The 14,392-nt window shown below is 41.7% G+C and overlaps 1 protein-coding gene across 1 annotated transcript in view; it reads left to right on the top strand.

The window, feature by feature from the left end:
- Positions 1-489: 489 nt before the first annotated feature.
- Positions 490-14,392, top strand: part of USP7 (ubiquitin specific peptidase 7) — a 119,849-nt gene continuing 105,946 nt past the window's right edge. The window contains exon 1 of the mRNA XM_030576795.1: positions 490-675. Within this exon, the coding sequence (XP_030432655.1) occupies positions 600-675 (76 nt within the window). The 5' untranslated portion in view covers positions 490-599. The remainder of the gene's footprint in view (positions 676-14,392) is intronic.

Below are 14,392 nucleotides of genomic sequence, written 5' to 3'. Positions count from 1 at the left end.
CGCTGCCCCCCATGCGGATGTGACATTTCACGGCGCTACCGCGGCCGCCATTTTGAGAGAGACAGAGAGAAGCCCTGGCGCCTGCTACGCTCCCCACAGAGGCGGCGGCAGCAGCGGCGGAGCAGCAGCGGCAGCGAGCCGGGCGCAGGCAGCAGGGAGGCCTGCAGGCCGGGAGCAGGGCCCCAGCCTCGAGCGAGCGGCCTCCTGGGGAGCCGGGGGCTCGCGGCGCCTCCCCGACTCTCACCGCAGCAGGGACACCCGGCGGGGGAGGGGGAAGCGCCGGGCCCTAACTCCTGATCTCCCGGCCCCCGAGGAAGCCGCCGCCCCCGGCCGGTTCCCCCCTCCCCACCCCCTTCCCCCGACCGGGTGCCGCCGCCGAGATTGGGCGAATAGCGAGCAAATACGTGCGCGTCTCGCTGCCTCCTCCGGCCGCCCGCTCCCTGCCCGCCGGAGCCCAGCCGCAGCCCCCCGAGGCTGGTGCCCAGGCCCCGCCGCTACCCAGGCCCTGCCGCCCCTCCGCCCCCTGCCCTCCCAACACAGGCCTGCAGCCCCCTGCAGGAAAGGCCCAGGCCGCCGCCGAGCCCCAGCCCCAGCCCGACATGAACCACCACCAGCAGCAGCACCAGAAGCCCGGGGAGCAGCAGCTGAGCGAGCCCGAGGACATGGAGATGGAAGGTAAAGAGCGGCTGGAGCAGGCACCGCAGGCGGCCCTGGCTCCCCAGAAGGCGCCCGGAGACCCTGACTCGTTCCCTATTCCCTTAACTTACTGGCCCCCCTAGAGCAGCTCCAAACTCTCTGGCTCCCAGCAATCCGCTCCAGGCTTCTTCCCCTACGTAACACGCCCCCTTACCCGTCTCCGGTCCCCTCTTCTTCCCCACAACCCACCCCCCTAACCGGAGCAACCCCAGCCCCCCGGGGCCGCTGGGAATGGAGCAGTGCTGATGGCCTGGCCTGGGGCTGGGCCAGGGAGAGACCTGGGAATAGGGGCTCCCCTTGGCGGGGTGGGATGTTACCCGTAGTTCTCTAGGGAAGGAGAGAATTGGGGAAAGTTTAGGGTTTGGAAGGTCTGGCTGAGAAGGCTCGAGCGTCTGTGTGCCTGGGGCTGAGATACGCTGGAGGAGTCCGATTGTAGGGTGCGACCCTTAAACCAATATCTTAATTCAAGAGGGAGAGATGGGGGTTCATGGCTGACGTATGGCTGGGGGTGGGGACCGGGGCCTCTCGAAAAGGGGGCTCGTTCTTCTGAGGGCAGGGATTTCCTGGCTGAAGTGAAGGGTTTGGTTTGGTGGGCTGCAGTGGCACCCGGGCTGGTCTGTGCTCGGGAAATGGGGGTTTAAGAGTGGTAGGATGATTTTGTTGAGTGAGAAGGGATGTTTAGCACTCTCACCCCGTGTGGATGGGAGCGTGTGGAGATCCAAGGGCCCAGTAAATAGGGGAGGTGAGCTCTCCAGTAAAACCTCGGCTGAGTTAGGACTCCTCCAGTGTAGATAGTGGGGTTCGCTGTCTGTAGAGGAGGAGCTGGGGATTCGGGTGGAAAGGGGGTTGTGCTCCCGGAGGTGCGTGACCCTGAAGTGGAAGCTTTACTCCTAGGACTAGGAGAAGGATTATTTTGGGAGGAGGGGGCTGGTTCAAGGAATTCAACTGTGTATGGGAGGGTAGGCAAGGGAGGGGTTCTTAGTAGCGTTGCTGCTGTGACTCCTGAATGTGCTGCTGGAGCAGGCATGGGGCCGGGCGGTGGGAAGGTTTGTTTTTTTCTCTATTGATTATTTTCCCAATAGGTGAGCGATGAACGGTGGGTCATGGGGCCTAGCGATGGATGGTTTTAGGGGTTGCTTTCTCAGGGTAGACCTTAGTAGTGCCTCTCCCAGGTCTGTTTTCCCCCAAGTGGATCCGGCCCCTGTATTTCTGCAGCTGCCTGCCCGCCCCCCTTTTCTGTGTTGTTGACTCTAGAGCCGCGCGGCAGGGTTTTGCCTTGCAGCCCTTCCATTGTATCTGCACACAGCCTGCCACGCGAGATGCTCGCCATTTTTAATTGGGGCACTGATCTGAGGTTTATTTACAGAAAATGCATCAGGACGGGGCCTAGCACGGGGATCTGTGGCCATGTGTAGCTCTTACCCTGATCCTGCACAGTCATGCCATTGCTCAGGAGAGTGGTTTGGAGGGGGAGGTTACTACGTTTCCAGTCTTGCTCTTTACCCCAAACCAGTACCCTCCCAGGGTTCTGTTTGGGATAAAGTCAGCTGTACTTTTTTATTAATCTTGGCATTTTTTTTAATCTAAGGTATGACTCTTTTAATCAGACATGTTTTTATTGTAGGAAATGTGTAAATACCTAATCAGAAACAAATAATGAATTCCAGCCATAACTACCCTCCACTATTGTGTATTGTTTATATTAATGGATTTTTGCCTTGCTGATCAAAAATATGAATTCACCTCAGTATTGCTTAAAAGGTGTCAATCATTATGAATGCAGGTATTCAAATCAACAAGAACAGTCACCATCAACAGCCAATTTAGTTGTGAAATATGCAACAATTGTTTTAGCAAATTTAGAATTTTCTACAACCAGTCATGGATTGGTACTGTGATTAATGAAGCTGTTTTACTGAAAGTTGGTCATAGTCACTACTCACGATATTTCATGATGAGAAGGACATTCTGTGAAACCCTTCTTTTTTTAAAACCTAAGACTTTAGTGCACAATATGATGGATGAAGCACATCATGTGTTATTTCAATGACTGGCATTGTTTAAAAAGAACCCCAAAACCTGTCCCCAAGTTGCCATACATGGATTCAATTTTTTTCGTTGTAACCTCAAGAGAGACACACATGAGGTGAATTGTTGTAACCTCAAGAGAGAGACACATGAGGTGAATTGTTTTTAAAAAAATACCTGTTCACACCTATTTGTATGTATGCATAAACATAATGTCTTGGATATAATGAGTTTTCCAGGAGAATGTGCCATAGCCTCCAGCTATCAGCCTTGCTTCCAATATTCATTTCTAGTCCTTTAGAGTATTGACAGTGCTTAATGGTTCTCTGATTTCTATGGGCTTGATCTCAGTGCATGAGTATTCCAGAAATCTATTCAAGCCCTCATAGACTGGTAAAATTTACACTAATGGTTCAGAATGATCATAGGACATACTAATCTATCTGAGAGTTTATTTGCACTAATGGAAAGCTTAACAGAATTTAGATAAAAATCAAAAAAGAGTCCTGTGGCACCTTATAGACAACAGATGTATTGGAGCATAAGTTTTCGTGGGTAAATACCCACTTCGTCAGACGCATGTGTTTAGATAGACTCTATACCTTTTTGGAGTGTTTGATTTCCATGAGAAATTAGTTTAGGTGCACTAGATCATTTAGTCTAGACTCTTGTTCCCTTTCTACTGAAAGACATGTAATTGCTTATATGTGTTCCCTTATTTTGCAGTAGAGAACTGTGTTCAACTTTCTAATATGTGGACTTTCTTGAGGGGAGAGAAATTGTCTTTAGAAATTGAGAAATTATTTAATAAAACACAATTCTCAAATCTTACACTGTTTTATGCATGTTAAATGCCATTCTCCATTGAGAGATCAGATTAGATTTAGGAGGTATGTGAAGAATGTATGATGGAAAACTGAATGCACATCTTAACTTTTGATTTATGTGAAGCCTGCTCACTTATTTGCTGTGCAGCTACACTGGACAGTTTCAAATGAGCAGAATTACAAACAAAACTATTGAATCAGTGGAATTAAATTCTGCAAGTTTGAATGTGACATTTTGTGGATACCTGTCCCTGTTTCTTTCTTTCTTTTGCTTTTGTGATCCAGTTGACTTGGTTCTCTTCCTTGAACATCTTGTAGGCCATAAAGTGTAAATATCAGAAACAGTAGACATTCCAGAAGATCAGATTGTAAAAAGAAATACTAAGAAAAGACTTTTTTACATTTTAGATAGGAAAGAGGTATAATTTAGTCAGCAGGTATAGAAGTGGTAGCAACAGGCCTTGATAAGGAGTAAGAATTTACAGGGCCATATGGTATGCAATCTAATTTATTTGCCATATTATATTGAACAGAATAGTGTAGTATTATGAGCTGGCTTCATTATACACATTCTTGATGCATATGGTGGTTGACGTTTTTAGCTTTTTATTGTGACACAATATAGTTCCTTGCTGAGTTATACATTTTAAATATAGGAATTATGTGGAAAGGTAAAAATAATGCAGTTCAGTAAATATTGACCTTTTCAGTGTACCTATTGTAAGGACAGCAAATAGTGTTTGTGTAGTATATGCAGCTTGGCTTGTCATTTAAAAAAAAACTGTGCTTTTCAGTTGCACTCCAAAGGAGACTTGCTATACTAAATTCTAGGAAAGTTTTGTAAAATCATATAACAAAGGAAAATCTGGGGTCTTGATGTAACTCCTATATAACTTGCTTCCAAGGTAAATTGTATTAAGAACTATGCATACTCAAAGCACTTGGTGCTTATATATAATCCATACAATGCTTTCACCACTTCCCTTAAGAGACTATTTCACAGTCTAATTGATCTAGAAGGTGTTCCTAATATAGTTTACATTTCCTTTTATTAATTTCTGCCCATTACCTCTAGTTATACTGTTGCATGTCATAGAAATTAAATTTCTCTCTTTGGTGTTAAGACCCTTTATACAACTGTAGATTATGGTATTCTCCTTAATCCTGTTTAGTCAGTTCCAATTGACCACTTTTAAATTTTTCCTAATATGTCAATTTCTCTAACTTCCTGGTAATTTTTTGTGGCTTTTCTCTGAACTTTTTCATATTTGTCTGTTTTGAAGTGCCCCCAACTGAATCTACTATTCCATGTGAGTTCACACCAAAGTCATTTAGAAAGAGCAGGGAAGGAAAAAGTTGCATCTGCATATGAAACCTAAAATTGCACTTTTCCCAGTATTATACCAGCAAGTTAGACATGAACTTGCAATGGTAACTATCTTAACTTGATTTCTGCAGTATTTCTTAGCAGATTTCTTTTATAAACTGTATTTCTTATGTGTTTTTCTCATGGTTTAGCTTGCTTTTTTCAAAGTTATATCACATTTAATTTTTTTTACATATCTTTCTAATGTTTACCTCCCTTTAACTTTCTTGACCTCATGAGTGACCTCAGCTCCTCACAATTGAATATCTACATAGATACTTAATGTAGTGTTCATTCCACATCAGAAAATATATTTTGTGAAATACAGATTATAGTGAAGATGTCATTGAATTATTTTTTAGTCTGTGTGGTGGTCCTTGTCTCTGTTGAAGCTCAAGAATAATTTCTTTTGGAATCCCACATGCCATTATTTTTATGGATGGAGAGGACTGGGTGGAACTGTTTTTGAGGCTCATCAGCTCTGCCCTTTAATTAATTTAAGAGTCAGTTCAAGATTCCTCTCTTTTTGTGTCCCCTCCCCCACTATCTTTCGGACTACTCCCAGCTTGGTAGTGATAAACTCAGGTTATAAACTTGATCTACTTCTCTGAGTTTATGGACATGAAATTTAGCTTGTGAACATGGGTATCTTACATATCCAAGTGGTGTTCTGTCTCTCTTCTCCCCCCCCCCCCGCGACATTTTTCTCTGAGATGGGGGGTGATTGAATGAGATGGGATATAAATGATGGAAGGGAGCAGACTATAAAGTGAAATTAGTTTGGAGGCTTAACAGCAGTGCATCTGGTAAAGAACCCAGCTTAGTCTATTGTTCTGCTCAACAGCAATGTTTAGGGCCCTTCTTGAGGCAATGTACTTGGCCCCGGGAAAGGAGTATGTGTGTTGTATCACTCTCAGATGACCATTTCATGCCATCTGAGGGAAGTGTATCCAAGATCTTCTCCCAGAGGATGGATATATGACCTCAGGACCGGAACAGTAAAATGGGATAGAGTTGGATTCAGGAATCCTCCAGGGAAGGAAAAAGAGAAAAACTAAGACATTGTGCGATGAGAAATAAAATGTGCAAAATCTGGGAAGGCAGTTGGAAGACTAAAAGAAGTGAATAGTTTGATTTTAAAGGGTGAAGGAGGACATTTTCAAAAACTTAGGTTTACCTTTTCCATCCCCTCTTCCCAGTTAAGTGTGTGTGAATTCACCATATCCAGAATAGGAATAAAATCTCCCTATCATTACTAGGAAACTATCCTAATGTAACTGAAATTATCTATGTAAAAGCACTGTAACCATGTACGTATTTGAAACAGAGGGTATGGCTACACTTCGCGGCAGCGCTTTGAAGTTTCGAATGTGGTCGCAGCGCTAGCGCTGGGAGAGAGCTCTCCCAGCGCTGCACGTACTCCACATCCTTTACGGGTGTAGCTTGCAGCACTGGGAGCCGCGTTCCCAGCGCTGCGACACTGTTTACACTGAGGCTTTACAGCGCTGTATCTTGCAGCGCTCAGGGGGGTGTTTTTTTCACACCCCTGAGTGCGAAAGTTGCAGCGCTGTAAAGCACCAGCGTAGCCATGGCCAGAGGTAGTCTTTGGGCTTGTCTACATCAGAAAGTTGCAGCGCTGGTGAGGGAGTTACAGCGCTGCAACTTTGAAGGTGTACACATCTGCAGGGCATCACCAGCGCTGCAACTCCCTGTTTGCAGCGCTGGCCGTACTCCCGTTTTGTCTCGGGTGTAGAGGATCCAGCACTGGTGATCCAGCGCTGGTAATCCAATGTAGACACTTACCAGCGCTTTTCTTGACCTCCGTGGAAGGAGGAAGCCTCTGGTAATCAAGCTGGTCTCCTTCCCCGGCTTGCTCTCGCGTTCCCGGAACCCCGAGCAAGCAGGTCTCCTTCCCTGCGGTTTGCGGGGTGGTTCGGGGAACGCGAGAGCAAACCGCGGCGAAGCTGGTCTCCTTTCCCGGTTTGCTCTCTCGTTCCCGGAACCCCGAGCAAGCAGGTCTCCTTCCCTGCGGTTTGCAGGGTGGTTCGGAGAACGCGAGAGCAAACCGCAGCGAAGCTGGTCTCCTTTCCCGGTTTGCTCTCGCGTTCCCCGAACCCCCCTTGAAGCCGCCCAACAGCGCTGCAGTGTGGCCACATCTAACACCACTTGCAGCGCTGGTTGCTGTAAGTGTGGCCACTCTGCAGCGCTGGCCCTATACAGCTGTACTAATACAGCTGTAACAACCAGCGCTGCAAAATTTTAGATGTAGACATGGCCTTTGAGTCTGGCTTCCTTAAATCAGTTTCATAGCTACAGAAAACTTATCACAAAGTAAATCTATGTAGTGCATCCAAACTGCAGCAGTTAAACCAGTTTAGCCAGAAGCCAGTACATGTCGCATGACATCATAGGATATTTGTAAGTGATTTGGGGTGTGTATGAGGGAAATACAGGGTTTAGAGCTTGTGACTTGTCCATGTTTCCTTAAATGTTTGTTAAATCAGTTTTTGGTTGTCCATTTTTAATCATTCTTTACTTTTAAGTATTGTATTCTGCATATGGATGAAGAAAATGTTGATAATTCTAACCCAAAGGAGTTTTAAAGTTATTGTTACCTAACTCTGTTTAATTGAGAAGTATTATTTACATAATACTTGTGTAGTGCTGAAAATGTACTTGATGATTTGCAGGATGCAAAATTAATAACGCTTAGAAAACTTGTTTCTTTAAAAAAAATTTTTTTTTCAAAGTTTCAGTCTGCTCTAGACCTACACTATCCTGTTACTGATAAACTTCTATAGTGAAGTGGGTTTGTTTTCCCGGAAGTTATTTTGGAGGAGAGCAGGGGTCAGAGCATGTTGATCAGCATGTCAAGCTATTAAATAGATATGCTTGCTTTTAAAACTTTTTTGCTGATTACTTATGTGGCTTTATATATTGGTGAAATTGTTTTAGTAGTTTGAATGTGTTACTAGTAGCCAGTGCATCAATAAGTAAATGTATAAAGTAGTTTTGCAAGTTGGAGTTAATTGCAACAGAATATACAGCTGTTGGTACATTGTTGTAATAGGCTGAGATTTAACCTTTAACTATTGCATCTAAATTCCTTTAACTAATTCATATAGAAAACAAGCAGTGCAACTTCAGAAGCTTTGAGGAAATAGACTGTTTTAAATGAGTTGCAAACTTAAGGAAGAATGTTGACCGTGAAGAGAATCTGTGCCATTTTTCTGTTTGAAATTGCCTTATCTATTTTGAAAGCTGTTTTGGTGAACTAGAAAAAGTTCAGCTTCAAAAGAAGTAACAAACTTTAGGACTCTGTAAACAAGTTGCAAAAGAATATTAAGGCCTGGGGAAGGCGGTTTCTCCAATTACTTTGATCATACAGTGTCTGCAAAGGTGTTGGTTGTTTTTCAGAATATAAAAGCACTCTTAAAAATGGTCTTAATATCAAATTTCTTTTAAAGGCTGTTTTATAGGTTCTATACATAACCATAAGCATATGTATGCCATGGCTGTAGATTGTACAAAACAAAATGTAAATGTTTGGGACCATCTACACACAAACTACTTCAGACCAAAACCAGTTCAAGGCTGATTAGAATATATGTAAATATTCTTACATTTTTATATTGGATCTGTATGTACTCGGTGTAGAGCATATCTCAATTTGTGTATTTAATTGACTATTGAAAGATTCACCTAATAGTTACTTTAGGCATATGTAAATTAGAAATGCAAAGATTATTTAAAGAGATTATTCCTCACAAGTTTAATCATGGAGAATTAAACAAAAACAAACAAAATCACACTTCATAACCTAACTGTTCTCTGACTTCTAAGAAAACGGCTTTCAGTGTCTTTGAAAGTCTGAAGTCTTAGGCCTTGGCTACACTCACACTTTACAGCGCTGCAACTGGGGTGTGAAAAAACACCCCCCTGAGCGCTGCAAGATACAGTGCTGTAAAGCGTCAGTGTAATCAGGGCAGCAGCGCTGGGAGCTAAACCCAGTGGTTTACATGCAGCGCTGGGAGAGCTCTCTCCCAGCGCTTACGCTCTGACTACACTCACACTTCAAAGCGCTGCCGGGGCAGTGCTTTGAAATTCCAAATGTAGCCATACCCTTAGACTCTGTCAGACCAAGGGGCAAAATGAGTTCCAGAGTGGAGGGCCCCTGATGGTGTTTTGACAGCAGCCTCCTGTTTAAACCAGGGGACTGAGTTCAGGCACTTCAGCTAATTCCTGCTACTGGCATAAAGAGAGAAGGAAGCAGTCTTTCAAGTAGCTAGGTCCCAAATTACTTAGGAGTTTGTACATCAAAACCAACACATTGAGTTGTGCCCAGAAATAAACTGTAGGCCGTGCACATCACAGTAATGTGCTCTTTGTGCAGTACACCCTTGTGAGTGAGCTGACACATTTGGCAATAGCCAGAGTTTTACATGGTCTTCAGAATTACTACAAAAGATATTAACATCTTATAAGAAGCAATCATTTAGTACTTGTTACAGGGATAACTAGTTTGTTTCTCTGTGCTTTATTTTCTGTGGTGAGTTAGTTGTAGGAAGGAGGAATTGGGGGGAAGATAAAGGTTGAAAAAGAGCAGCATTCTCCATGACAAAACTGAGTTTTTCTTAAATTATGGGATCAAGTACACTAATATAGGGTTTTTTCCTGCACCAGTACACCATAGGAAGCATTAAGGAGAAAAGGAAAATAGACAAGGGCTAATGTAGGAGGTCAGTGTAGACATTTCATTGATAACTCTGATTGCTGTACAATTAAGTTTGATCTCATAATAGTAATTCTGCAAGATGTACCACAAGGATGAATTCTTTAAAAGGGTGTATTCTTAAAGATTGGGACATCCCTAATCTCATTTCTATATTTTTGCATGAAGTGCCATGGGTTATCCTGGGAATTAGACAAAATGAGTCATACTGATCCCAGGGAAACTGAATCTAATGATATAGTACACCACCTAGGTAAATATCTTTGGGAAGGGTACAGGAGGGAGTAGTCAAATCAACACAGATTCACGATAAGGATATAAAACATTTCTAACCTTTTTGGAGTCTTTTTTAACAATATTAGACAGTAATAGTCTGTCGATGTAACTTGGATTTTGGTAAAGATTTTGGTAAGATCCCCTTATGAAAAATGGAAAAAGGAAAATAACAGTGGGGTTTTAGGGGAAATCTTCTGAATTTATCTGGCTGAATATATCTGATACAAAGTTCATTAAAGTCAATAGGAATTGTACACTTGATTTATATAGGTATTGGATTTGGCCCAAGTGTTAGGAAACAAAATCATATTGTGACTGCTCCTTGGATTAAAGAGGGCTTCATAGTGGAGTGCTCCAAAACACGAGTGCTAAGTATATTAATAATTTAGTCAATCTAGTGAGAAGGTGAGTTAAGAGGTGTTGACAGGTGTTTACAGAATTATGAAAGGTAAAGGGAAAACTGATTGTTCCCTTTTTTAAAACTCTTCTATGATACAAGATCAATGGGTAATTCTATGAAGTTAGTGTAGAGTTTGTTTGTAAAACTCACTGCTGGAAAAAAAAGACTGGCTGAATTTTAGGAGGACTCAATAATTTTTATGACACACAGTAGTATTCATAGTCTGGTCCTGTATCTTATGTCGCACTGTACACCTAGGTTATGGGTCACTGACCCCTGCAAACTGTCTTCCTTGGCTGCTCTTTGCTCCAGTACAATTAGGAAAATATCCCTTGGTTTTTTTTATATTCTATTGTACATTAACCCCAAATATTTCATCTTCAGTCTGTTTCAGATTTTTGTACCATAGCGCGTGATTGTTACAAAAAGGCAGATGATTTTGAGATTCAGGTGGACAATAGTTATTTTGTTAACCTAGAAAGGTATTCTGTTTATAGCAGCATTTGAGGACTTTGGTACTGGGGAAAGGATGTTGCGCTCTTCCTGTTTTTGTTGGGGATAGAGGTGACTTTAAAATCTTGATAACTGGCTGGCCTACTATACCCCATGCTAATATCTGGCACTTCATCCAGCAACAATGAAGTGATTGAGTTGATATTTTTTCTAAATCGTTAGTAATAAAATAGTTAACAGCATGAGAGTGTTTATTCTTGGTACACTTCTGAGTTAGCCATACTGTTTGGCTTGGAATCTAGTTGAAATTTCAAAAGATAAGTTCAAAGTAGTTTCAGCTACTACACCTGTTTCTCAATTTCTCTACCAATTTTTGTGGTTTTGTAAAACACATTTTCCTTTTTTTAAGTTGCTGCTGTTTGGAAATCTCATACTGACAGGGGAAACTAGTACCAGTTGTACAAGGCAAACAGCGAAACTGGTTATATACAATGTTTTCAAACGCACAGATAATTTTCTTGTTGTATAACAGAAATGGCAAGAGTTCCTGACTGAAGTAAAGAAACTAAAATGAAATCCTCTCCTAGTTTCGTTGTTACTATAATCTTAGGATCACTTGTAACATTAATATATTTCTGACACAAGTACAACTTATATTCCTAGCATCTTTTAAAACCTCTATAGTGAATGTGCAGTTCACACTTCTCAGGTGTTAATACAGGCTGTCTGCAGACTCAGGGAGACATCACAGATTTACATTTGTTTCACATTTTGAAAGCAGTCATAAGATCTAGAGTTTTTTTTAATGAAAGCTTAGATTCTGAAGCATAATTATGCACCAACAGAAGCAATTGTATGGCGATTTAACTGCTGCATGAGATACTGTTTATTCATCTGCAAACTGAGGTAAGAGTTGTCAGATATTGTGCTTCAAGGTGTAAGCTAACTCCCTTCAGGGGTTGGGATGGATTTTTCACTTCTTGTTCCATATATTGTGAATAATATTGTATAATTGGTTAGTGACAGGAGATATCTTCGTATTCCTGTGAAGCATCAGATAATTAGCCACTACCACATGTGTAGAACTGGTGTTTTATTCAAAGAATGCATTAGAGCAAAAATATTTCTGTCCCCCAACCCCCAAAAAAATAATATTGTGGTGATAGCAGCTAATGGTGCATTTTCCTCCCTTTTAATTTATATCTGTTGGGAACAATTGAAATAATGATATTTCACTGTAAGTCTTCTATTTCTCCTTGCTCAGGCCTCTCCTCCTCCCAGCTTGGTTATTGTTCCTCACATTCATGCTTCATTCTGGCTTTCAGCTTCTTGGTTTTCCATCCTTGGTCCCAAAAACAAACTAGAACAATGCCTGGCTGTCTAAATCAAGGACAAATAGCAAGAATGTATATTCCTAGGCAGGTAGTAACCATAAGCAGATGTTTCAAAAAACATGCTAACTGGGAATTAAAAATGGGAAAGGACAGATGAATTAATCTGTACAAAGCCAAAAACTGGAACTATTTGATGCAGAAGCATATTCTAAAAATAAAAAGTCAACATAGAATATTTGGTAAAATTTGTACATTTTCAAATTTACAGCTTCAGTAAGTTATAAATGTAAAGATATTCCCCTCACCATCATGACTGTTGCCTTTTTTACTTTTGAAAGATTACTGTCAGATTTGAATAAATGCGTTTACCTGGTGTCTTTTTCAACAAATTCTATATTCTGTTCATGTTTCAACCCATTTTAGTCATCCAGACTCTGGAAGTTATTGGGCTTTGGTTTGCAACCCATGAGTTAGTAATGACCTCCTTATTGTTGAAGCTTAGTGGAGAGACGTGATCAGTTATTGATAGAGACTATGTAGTAAAAACAACGAGGAATCCTTTTGGCACCTTAGAGACTAACACATTTATTTGGGCATAAACTTTCGTGGGCAAGAACCCACTTCGTCAGATGCATGGAGTGGAAAATACAGGAGCAGATATAAATACATGAAAGGATGGGAGTTGCCTTACTAAGTGTGAGGTCAGTCTGATGAGACAATTCAATTAATAGCAGGACACCCATGGAGGACAAATAACTGTTGAAGTGGTAATGAGAGAGGCCCATTTCAGACAGTCGATTTCAGGATTTTAGAGAGTCAGGGTGATGTCTTCTATTGCACCAACTTCTGTCAGTGAGAAACACAAGCTTTCGAGTTTGCACAAAGTTCTTCTTGGGGTCTAGGAAATGTAGTTAGAGTGCCACAGCTAAATACAAGGTGGAACAGATTTGTTTAGCATATGTAGTTAACGCATATTTTAGAACACCATTCAGGATGAATTGTTAACTAGTCACTTCACTTTGAATGGTTCCTTGAAGTATGCGTTAACTACTTGTGCTAAACAACCTTTTCCACTTTTCAGAGTAGTAGCCGTGTTAGTCTGTATCCACAAAAAGAATAGGAGTACTTGTGGCACCTTAGAGACTAACACATTTATTGTAGCATAAGGTTTCGTGGGCTACAGCTCACTTCATCAGATGCGTGTAGTGGAAAATACAGAAGGAAGATATATATATATATATATATATATATACACACACACACACACACACACAACATGAAACAGTGGGTGTTACCATACACATTATAAGGAGATCAGTTAAGGTGAGCTGTTGTCAGCAGGAGAGAAAAATAACTGTTTGTAGTGGTAATGAAAATGGCCCAATTCCAGCACTTGACAAGGAGATATAAGGAGCTGTGGGGTGGGGGGAATAAGCATGGGGAAATAGTTTTACTTTGTGTAATGGCCTATCCACTCCCAGTCTTTATTCAGACCTAATTTAATGGTGTCCAATTTGCAAATTAATTCCAATTCAGCAGTCTCTTGTTGGAGTCTGTTGTTGAAGTTTTTTTTTATGTAATATTGCGACTTTTAGGTCTGTAATTGAGTGGCAGGGAGGTTGAAGTGTTCTCCAACTGTTTTTTGAATGTTATAATTCTTGATGTCTGATTTGTGTCCGTTTATTCTTTTACGTAGATACTGTCCAGTTTGGCCAATGTACATGGCAGAGGGGCATTCCTTCTGTATTTTCCACTACATGCATCCGATGAATTCAGCTGTAGCCCACGAAAGCTTATGCTACAGTACACTTGTTAATCTCTGAGGTGCCATAAGTACTCCTATTCTTTTCCACTTTGTATTTAGCTATGACTTCCTGACTATGGCAGGGGTAGGCAGCCTATGGCATGTGTGCCAAATGTGGCACGCAAGCTGATTTTCAGTGGCACTCATGCTGCCTTGGTCCTGGCCACCGATCTGGGGGGCTCTGCATTTTAATTTAATTTTAAATGAAGCTTCTTAAACATTTAAAAAACCTTATTTACTTTACATACTGTAGTTTAGTTTTATATTATAGACTTATAGAAAGAGACCTTCTAAAAACGTTAAAATATATTACTGGCACGCAAAACCTTAAATTAGAGTGAATAAATGAAGACTCGACACACCACTTCTGGAACGTTGCTGACCCCTGGACTATGGCTTTGTCTGCACTGGAATATCGTTGGCAAAACTTCTGTCATTCAGGGGGTGTTAAAAAAAACACCCCTACAAATGACAAA

This window comes from Gopherus evgoodei, chromosome 10 (assembly GCF_007399415.2).
Source record: "Gopherus evgoodei ecotype Sinaloan lineage chromosome 10, rGopEvg1_v1.p, whole genome shotgun sequence".
Classification (NCBI taxonomy): domain Eukaryota; kingdom Metazoa; phylum Chordata; order Testudines; family Testudinidae; genus Gopherus; species Gopherus evgoodei.
Note: the sequence above shows the minus strand (reverse complement) of the source record. Positions and strands in the feature narration are given on the sequence as shown.